General features: G+C 38.8%; 2 protein-coding genes across 2 annotated transcripts; one reads left to right on the top strand and one right to left on the bottom strand.

The window, feature by feature from the left end:
* Nucleotides 1-493: 493 nt before the first annotated feature.
* On the top strand, nt 494-3,809 carry il17d (interleukin 17d). The gene is made up of 2 exons (XM_079254174.1): nt 494-1,260; nt 2,368-3,809. The coding sequence occupies exons 1-2, from the start codon at nt 947-949 to the stop codon at nt 2,687-2,689; spliced, it is 636 nt and encodes a 211-aa protein (XP_079110300.1). The 5' UTR covers nt 494-946; the 3' UTR covers nt 2,690-3,809.
* A 122-nt stretch (nt 3,810-3,931) lies between these two features.
* eef1akmt1 (EEF1A lysine methyltransferase 1) lies at nt 3,932-8,489 on the bottom strand. Its single transcript, XM_079254173.1, has 5 exons — nt 8,438-8,489; nt 6,851-7,087; nt 6,443-6,525; nt 4,201-4,490; nt 3,932-4,076 (listed from the first exon to the last, which is right to left on the bottom strand). The coding sequence occupies exons 2-5, from the start codon at nt 7,004-7,006 to the stop codon at nt 3,946-3,948; spliced, it is 660 nt and encodes a 219-aa protein (XP_079110299.1). The 5' UTR covers nt 7,007-7,087; nt 8,438-8,489; the 3' UTR covers nt 3,932-3,945.
* Nucleotides 8,490-9,335: the final 846 nt, after the last annotated feature.

The raw sequence follows: 9,335 nt of genomic DNA, 5'->3' as shown, positions 1-9,335 counted from the left end.
AAAGTTGTGTTTGGACATACTGGTGCTCATATGAAGACACAATCTCAAAACGTTGCACCAAATATCATCTAATCATCTCAGTTCATGTGAATGAACTTTAAAATATTTCATCTATTTATTTATATTCTCTGATACTCTCTTTGCTGTCATTTTTGCAATTAAAGGTTTATTAAAGACAAATATTTTTTACTACTAAAGATAAAATTGTTTGTTTTTCTTCCTAATTTTAAAGTAAAACACAAATGGGATGTCTGGAAGTGACAGGAGCGCGCTCTCCACTTAAAAACAATTTAATGTAAATGGCTTCACTCGGGGTCTACAGCTTATTTCTAAAACCAGAGCAAACACAGGCTTTACAAGGCGGGATCTGGTTTATCTTGAGAGCAGGAATGTGGTGTGGAGTCCTGATCCAGCAGCAGCGCGCACACAGCCAACAGTCTGGACTTCCCACTCGGGTCAAAAGCGCGTCTCAGAAACGCTGCTTCCCCCCACCTACTTTTTGGTTGAAAGTTTCCAACATGGATTTAGCTGTCAGTGTCTCAGTGTGAACATAATTCACCTGCGTGGCGTTTCACACCTTATCTGTGCGTCCAAGCGGCTCCAGCGGATTTTACGCACACTGTGTCAGTGGAAAACAAACAGAACTGGATGAAGTTTTTCTTAATCATGGACCAGCGGATGTAAAACCTACATCTCTTTAAGTTGGCAATCATTATTCCTGCCAAAATGTGTAAAACGTTTCCCTGGCGACGCGCCTCACTTTCACCGTGGAGCGTTTACGCACCTCGGGATTTACAGCTTGGATTGTAACGGAAGAAAAAAACCAGGCTGACTCTGCTAAACATTTTGTGAGCTGATCATATTGTTTCTGGAGGAGGGGCCGAGGGGATCGCGGGACATACATTGTTATTTTTCACTGAACGCGTATTTTGGCACAGCAGACACCATGGACGCGGCGATGCCGCGACGGATCCGCGCCATCCTCCTGCTTCAGCTGCTGCTGTCGGTCTGGACTGTAGGGGCGATCCGGTTTCGAAAGAAAGCCACTCGGACTCGGGTTTGTCTCGATCTGCCTGAGGAGATTTTGGAGCAGATGTTCGGGCGGCTGTCTGTGGGAGTGATGAGTGCTTTCCACCACGCCTTGCAGCTGGAGCCGCAGGACAAACTCAACCTGACATGCCCGACCGCCGCGCCGGCCCTGACCGATGGCAAGACTCGCCTCCCGGTGAACCTGCTCAGCATGTCCCCCTGGGCCTACAGGTATGAGCAGGTGGTATTCAGCCATTCCACTAAAACTTTCATCTCAGTATTGATTTTTTTAATTCTTCATGGACTGAGAGCTAAAATATTTGCTTGCAGACATGGAAAGTCTGATCAGATAAACTCTATTCTATTCTATTCTACAGTCATTTAGCACACTCTTTTTATCCAAAGTGACTTGCATATGAGAGTGAGTACAACACAAGCATGAAATCAAACAGTAGAGGACATCGTAGGAAGGTGTGAGTGGACTGTCCAGTTGGACACAGGTCCCTACATGAAGTGCTACTGGCTTTTTTTTGTTGTTGTAGTTTTCTCCTTTCCCATCCCATAATATCACCCATAATACAAAGAATTAATACCATAAAGTTTGTTGCAAAGAACTGGGCTAAGTTTTCCAACTTTCCAATGACTATGGCTATACTAAGTATTGAAGTGCTCCTTGAAGAGCAGAGTCTTCTCTTTGATTTTCCTTTAACTGGGAATTGAAAATCTCTCAATTTAAATATATTTGTCGACTAGAGACCACAAGCAGTCACCTAAATAACCAAAAACTGCTTTACTGGAAGAAAATGATAATTTTCCAACGTTTCCTCAAGAACCAAATCTGATAATAAAAAAAAATAAATAAATAAAAAAGTCTGGGGGGTGACCAGAAGAGGGCTGTGCACCAGAGATTTCTTCACAATCTGTCACATTTGGAGTGTGTTTGCAAGAAAGAGTGAGCAAATATTGTCAAGATGTCCCATGCTGACAGACTCCTACCAAAGAACGAGTCTGCTGTGATTAAATGAAAAGCGGTGGGAGTATAATGGCATAAAAACTCATGCAGTCAGCTTAATAAATGTTTAATTTATTTTTCCCCTCAGAGATTTGTTTTTATTTAATAGTAAAGACTGTCGGTCACATTAAATGTGCTAAATGATTTATTGTTGTTTACATTGGCATCAGTAAAACCTGACATTTCCACAGAGGTGTGAATATTTATGTCTACTTTATAACTTTGTTGTGCAGATGAGCTGTAAAGAAAGCAATCAGCTTGAAATGAAACATTTTTGGCTGAAATGGAAAAACAAACAACTAATCTGCTAAACTGATTCTTTTTAGGATCTCTTACAACCCAACCAGATATCCCCGCTACATTCCAGAGGCCTACTGCCTGTGTAAGGGCTGCTTGGTCGGACCACATGGTGAGGACAGCGACCAGTACCGCAGCACTCCAGTCTATGCTCCCTCCGTCATCCTCAAGAGAACGGGCTCCTGTGTCAGTGGACGCCACTCATACTCTGAGATCTACATCTCCATTGCTGTGGGATGTACCTGCGTGCCAGTCCTGGAGAAGGAGCGCGGTGGTCGGAACAGTAACCAGAGTCTGCAGAGAGGAGAACCAAAAGCCAGGCAGCTTTTCTCTGCGCGCAAGAATGCATGAAGGAAACACGACTGGAAAGCTCTAGATGGCTTTTCTGTCGCTGAACGCACTGCAGATGTGCTCTTCTTTTATTTACAGATGCAGCAACTAAAGGTTGAATATCTGTGTATAATGTTAATCAGGTGGACGTATCTACTGGACGGTGGCCTCCACGGACCACAGATCCCCAACTTTGATCTTTAAGATACCCTTCTATTTGTTCAGATTCAAATTTCTCTATTTTTTTTTTTTTTTTTTAAATTTAATTGCTTAAACTTTACAAAAATGCAGCTATAAACGAACACCAATGCTCAGTGAATGTTTTGTATGAACCGAGCGGGTCAAAAAGGTTGTTTTAAAATGAAAAGATCCAGATTAGACCTCATAAAACCAAAGTCACAACAACAAAAACTCAACATACAGCATACAACATACAAATCCCACATTTCTGACTGCAGCATGTCTGCTCAGTGTTACACAGTAGTTGTTGGCCTTTTGCTACTTCCTGGTGCAGAATCAGATGATTCTGCAGATGTTTTAATCTTTTTAAGTGTTCTATTTTAAGGGATTATATTCTGATCATATTCACGGTTTAATATATTAGAGATGACTTCATCTGTCATTTTTGTCATATTTAAAAGATTTTATAACTATGTTCAAATGCTGGGAAGAACATAATGACTGAAGACCTTTGTCTTTAGCTGCCTGATATAAAAAGATCAGAATGTGAAATGCATTCATTGTAAACTGGGATCCTTTTATCTTCACAGAAAAAAAAAACAGTTGGATTTCCTGTTGTGTAAATGAGGTGTGTTTTTACACAAAATTTAGCATTTTTTAAGCTTTTCTAATTATACTCTTAAAAAAAACTAATTAAATGTTCAAGAAAAAAATAATGTTCAAACCTTCCTCTTTAAATGCAATAAAGCAACAGAAAAATGTCTTGTGATGGGAAAAACATGCAAAATCCCAAATAAGTTGAATCAAATTGTAAAGAAACAAAAAAAGGAAATAATAAGGAAATAACTAAGGAAGTTATTACATAGTTGGTTTACACTCAACTAAAAATGTCCACATCTCATTGTGAACTTTCAGGTGTCTCCTTTCATTTGACAAACCATCCAAAAAGTAAAGTCTGTTGCATTTTAAGCACCACGTATTAAAGGCTGATTATTTTTCTGACTTCATGACAAATGAAAACTGCGTTTGTCCCGCTTTGCTGCCTCCGCAGCATATGAGCAAAGCAGGCCAAGCGTCCGTGATGTGTCGCCTCCTCATCAAGACAACAGGCGGGACGGATAGTTGACAAAACATCGGAACTCGTTGGACAAGTTTCTGTTGTGTTTGGGTAAAAAGCTGCAGATTTTCACACCCAGCAGTTCTTTGGCGAATTTCTCCATGATGGCTCCTGTGGAACAGACAAGAAATAAAGTTGCTTCTTTCATGTTTATGATGAACAAAAAGGCACTTGTAAAAAACTGTATTGTCCTTTCTGCAACGGAAAGCAACACTGCAGCACTCCTTCACCTCACCTGTGCAAAGCAGGACTTTGCCTTTGCTCAGGTACTTGATGGTTTTGGCCACTTTGTTCAGACACTCCTCCGACAGGTAAGGTGGGTCGGCCAGGACGACGTCGAAACTCTGCGGAGCCACATCAGGGGGAAGAGACAGTGGCTCGTTGTAGTCATAGAAGATGAATTCGTCTCCGTACGTGGCGAAGCGTCGGTCATACTCCAACACGACGGCAGACACCCGGTCCGAACCGTCCACCACACCCTGCTTCAGCTTCTGGTACACGCTGGGTGCGCTCAGACACGCGATCCTGAAGGGAAAGAAAACTGTAAAATGCAGAAACATGCCAGCAATTTTCTCTTTATTTTCCAATAATCTAATAGTCGGAGACTTAAACCTATTTAACTCTAGTCAGCTTTATATGTATGACGGCAATTCATGAAAAAGTCCCCTTAAAGTAGTTTTAAAGATAATTTAATCCAATTCATTTCAGTCTAATTAAAACAAATCTATGATATACTTCCGTATAACAATGATAGATAATAGGGGTGGGAAAATCAAATCGAAAAATCGGAAATCAGGATTTTTTTTCTTCACAATTTTAAAATTGATTTTTGTGGGGAAAAAAATTCTTTTTTTTTTAGGGAAATAAAATGAATGAGCTATAAAATTTTTGTCATTTGTCTTCTTGGGCATTATAACAGCAGAATGATGGTCTGGCTACTGTGTTGTTTTTTCCTCATTGAAATGAAGAAAAATTATACGCAAAAAAAAAAGTTTTATACATTTTTTTTGTTTTTAATCTTCAAAAATCAGCAATATCGGAGAATTGTGAAAATCGCAATTTAAATCGAATCGGCACCCAAAAAAATCTGAATTGAATCGAATCGGGACAAAAGCATATCGTCACAGCCCTAATAGATAACCTTGTTAATCTTTCTTGATTGGAAAATATTATTATTATTATTATTAATATTCTTTTGGATGCAGAGAAAGAGATCAGTGTTACTTTTAATTTTAGTTCCTAAATTTCTTATTTTTGACACCTTCAAACCAGATTTTGTTTGAATATAAACTTTTAATAGAGATTCATTATTTTAAATTCTTTATAAACTGTGTTTCATGACTAAATTAAATTTCTAAGTTGTTTCTAATATTTTCTAACATGTGCAATGTGAGAATAAAGATTTGCAGAACTTATTTAACATGGGATGTTTCTGCTGGAGGAGGTGGGCGAAGTGCTTTGCTGCCTCCTCTGCGTACATTTAGACAATGTGGGAAAGTTCTGTTCTGAAACCCACCACCACAGCGTTTAATGTGTGTAACCTGCAAGATGCAGGTGCCATTCGCCATTTAGTCGATGGCAAAAATATGACAAGATGTTTATTTACATTACCTTTGGATCAATCAAATATTCCAGTCGGGAAAAGTTGAGTCTTTTAAGCCGCACTCTATGAAACTGAGTCAGTGAATCAAAGTCTTTACTCGAAAGAACTAGAACAGTTTAAATAATTTGACTTTAGGTCAATTCAGCTTTATTTATACAACTTCACTTCACAATGATGTCATCTCAGGGAACTTAAATACACTTTACAGACACCTCAGAGTTAGTTTAAACAAATCGGGGATATAAAGCTCTGAAGTGGCCTAAATAAATCAGTGACCTCTTAACCCAGTATGAAGCTACCAGACGCTTCAGGTCATCTGGATCTGGTCTTTCATTAGTTCCCAGAGTCAGAACCAAACATGGAGAAGCTGCATTCAGCTTCTATGCTTTGCGTGTCCGGAACAAACTCCCAGAAAGCCTCAGATCAGCTGAAACACTTCGGGTTAAAGACCTTCCTGTTCCCAGCTGCATTTCAATGGTTTATATTTAAATGTCCAAAATGGTTTCATTTCAGATGAATTTTTAAAAACTTGATCATGTTTCTAATGCTTTTTGTAAAATTTAATGTTCTTTTGTTTTGTATATTTTTAAATTTATGCTTCTTATTTTCTGCAAAGCACTTTGAATCACCCTGCTGTTGAAATGTGCAGCACAAATAAACTTGCCTTGCCTATGAAGAACTAAAGGTCTTTATAGAGTAGTGATCACCAACTAACCTGGTTAGTTTCAGCGTTTGCAAATATGTAAGTGGTTTAGAAGAAGGGGATTCCATGCAAATTCAAACAAACTCAACTAATCTGGGATTACAGTGTACACTCAGCTGCTACACACAGACTAGATGTTGGGGGGGCAGGAGTGTAGTTGTGTAGTTTTACCTTCCTCCCACTCCAGCTTCTCGTACCACCTCCTCTGCTAACTGTGCTGCAGTCTCGTCGCTGTACCAGAACTGGCTCATCCGCTACCAGACACACAAACACAGCCAGCAGTGTGACGTGTCCCATCAGCTCACGTAATCAAAACATTTAACTATGTGTAATTAATCACGTTGTTAAAAAAAACAAAAAAACGGTAGCATGTGCAAGAGTCATTGACAGGAGTGATGAGTTTAAAATAAAAATGATGGGAAAAGTTTATTGTTCCTGTTGTTTCCTGTTTTAGTCTAATTTTAAGTACACACCAACTTCCTCAAATAATATACATATTAATACACATTTCCAAAATGAATGCTGGTGTGTGGTAGGTATAGGACAAATGAAAAAAAACCTTATAGATACAAAACTTACCCAATCCTCCTCCAAAGCCCCCACAGCAAACTGGTCTGACTGTGTCTGGTTGTGATCCAGACCAGTTCTGGTCTCATTGTAAAACTCCTGCAGAGCAGCCAGAGTGTGAGCGGACAGAGTAGGAACATCATCATCATCATCATCACTGTTGTTCATGGCTGGAGAAGGAGAGGAAGGTGATGGAGACTATGAGACTGGTCCTCAAGAAATGATGAAGAGATGAACCTCTGGTGGAGCCTGGAGATGAGGCAAGGCAAGGTTATTTGTATAGAAACCTTCCATGTACAAGACAATTCAAAGTGCTTTACATGAAACATTAAAAGCATTACAGAAAAAAAAGCAGAAAAGAAAATACAAAAAAAAAAAAAAAAAAAAAAAAAAATCACAGTAAAATCATAAATTATATTACAATAATTAAAAGCAGAATTCATTAAAAGTTACTGTGCAGATGTCATGCATAGGCGGGTGAGCAAAGAAATGTTTTCAACCTGGATTTAAAAGTTTCTACATTTGGTTAAAGTTTCATCTCCACTGGCAGATTATTCCACTTGTTTGCAGCGTAACAGCTAAACGCTGCTTATCCATGTTTGGTCTGGACTCTGGTCTGGACTAGTTGACCCGAGTCTTTGGATCAAAGATCTCTGCTTGGTTTATATTCTCTGAACATATCACAGATGTATTCTGGTCCTAAACCATTCTGGGATTCTGTAAACAACCAGCAGGGTTTTAAAATCTATCCTGTGACTGACTGGAAACCAGTGTAAAAATTTTATAACTGGTGTGATGTGTTCAGACCTCTTAGTTCTACTAGAACTAAGAGGATGAGTTGCAGATGTTTAGGAAGTCCTGTTAAAAAACCGTTCCAGTAATCCAGTCTGCTGGAGATGAATGCATGGAGGGATTTCTCCTGGTCTTACTGGGAGACTAAACTTGTAATTCTGTTGATGTTTCTCAGTTGGTAAAAAGCTTCTTAGTGACAGCTTTTATGTGGCTGCTGAGAGTCAGATCTGAGTCTATCAACACTCCAAGATTACAGACTTGATTGGTAGTTTTAAGAGCTCCAGTTTCCAGATGTTAAAAAATATTATGTGTTAAATGGGAACAAAGAAAGATTTTGTATTAAGTATTTTTTATAAGTTAAATAAGCTGCAAAAGCAAAGAAACCCTTCAGAGGGACATCTGAAATATTCTAGATTGATATGAATTAATACTGTATAAGGTTGGAACTATAACCGGAGTTTAATAACAGAGTTAAAAAGCACACAATTGCAGAAAATAAAAGTATCAGCAGATTTATGGCTGCAGAGTTACTCTTACATGCTTTTACTTTATAAAACCAGCTGCGGTTTATGTGAAAATGGCAATCTTGTCAATAGTTCAACAGCTTTCTTGATCTGAATCAAACTGCAAACATAATATTTTGCATGAAGACTTAAATCACACATCTTCTTAAAGCAGCATGATGGTCTTCTGCGTGGAAAATGCTGCGTGGATTTAAACAAAAAAAGCTACGAAGCAGCTTCGATACACGCAGCTGCCTGTTTAAAACTGACTACTTTGAGATTTGGGAAGAAAAAGTCAACAAACCTGTCCTGAAAAGGTAATCTTGATGGTTTACTGCTCCTGTTGTCAACACGTGAACGGTAGCAGGAAGATGACGTCACACAGAAAGTACAGCCTCCGCGGAGGGACAAACCTCTTGGTTTGATATGATAAACTTTTCAAAAGTTGTAACTCCCCTTAAAAGACAAACACGAGCTGTTTTATGTAGAGAAAAGTGACCGAACACAGATATATGATTAATTTGCTTGTAATTTATGGGCAATAGTATCCCTTAATATTTATAATCTCAGATTCAGCTCTAGTTTAAGGCAACCTTAACTGTACCTGCCCATGAGAAGACGATGCTGAAGTTAGCTTCCGATTCGTCAGTTGTGTAAAGGGCAATGCCACTGATTTTTTGGAAAGCTAGACCAGTGTTTTTCAACCACTGTGCCGTGGCACACTAGTGTGCCGTGAGAGATTATCAGGTGTGCCCTGAGAGATTGCCCAATTTCACCTCACTGGCATAAAAAGCAGCTCTGTTTTCATCCAAACAGGCCCCGGAGAAAGATAATAAAATTCCTTTTTCTTGTGTTCATCTGATTTCTATTTAAGAGGCTTTGACTTGATGGACTTTATATTAATAATATGGACTATTAAAAAAAATTAAAATTTTGGTTTTTGGTGTGCCTTGTGATTTTTCAGTGAAATAAAAAAAGTGTGCCTTGTCTCAAAAAAGGTTGAAAAACACTGAGCTAGACCACATTAGACCAAAAAACTACAAGACTTATACTCTTCAAACCTGGACTGAAATATTCTACATACTGTGCAGATTCAAGAAAATGCAGATTCTGATTTGTGAAACCTTTATTCTATTTGTGAAAATGCAAATTAGGCTCATTTTGGGACATTTTTTGCATCTGGACCACACGAGACCAGGTCC

This window comes from Telmatherina bonti (genome assembly GCF_933228915.1).
Source record: "Telmatherina bonti genome assembly, chromosome: 15".
In the NCBI taxonomy this organism is placed as follows: domain Eukaryota; kingdom Metazoa; phylum Chordata; class Actinopteri; order Atheriniformes; family Telmatherinidae; genus Telmatherina; species Telmatherina bonti.
The sequence above is the reverse complement of the archived record's forward strand: the minus strand, read 5'-3'. Positions and strand labels throughout refer to the sequence as shown.

Bases quoted from the DNA above. Each gene is read 5' to 3' on its own strand.
- il17d (XM_079254174.1), top strand. From the start codon at position 947: ATGGACGCGGCGATGCCGCGACGGATCCGCGCCATCCTCCTGCTTCAG. The intron at 1,261-2,367 runs GTATGAGCAGGT...GATTCTTTTTAG, and splicing joins ATGTCCCCCTGGGCCTACAG to GATCTCTTACAACCCAACCA.
- eef1akmt1 (XM_079254173.1), bottom strand. From the start codon at position 7,006: ATGAACAACAGTGATGATGATGATGATGATGTTCCTACTCTGTCCGCT. The intron at 4,491-6,442 runs GTAAAACTACAC...CTTTCCCTTCAG, and splicing joins GAAGCTGGAGTGGGAGGAAG to GATCGCGTGTCTGAGCGCAC. The intron at 4,077-4,200 runs GTGAGGTGAAGG...TCTGTTCCACAG, and splicing joins CAAAGTCCTGCTTTGCACAG to GAGCCATCATGGAGAAATTC.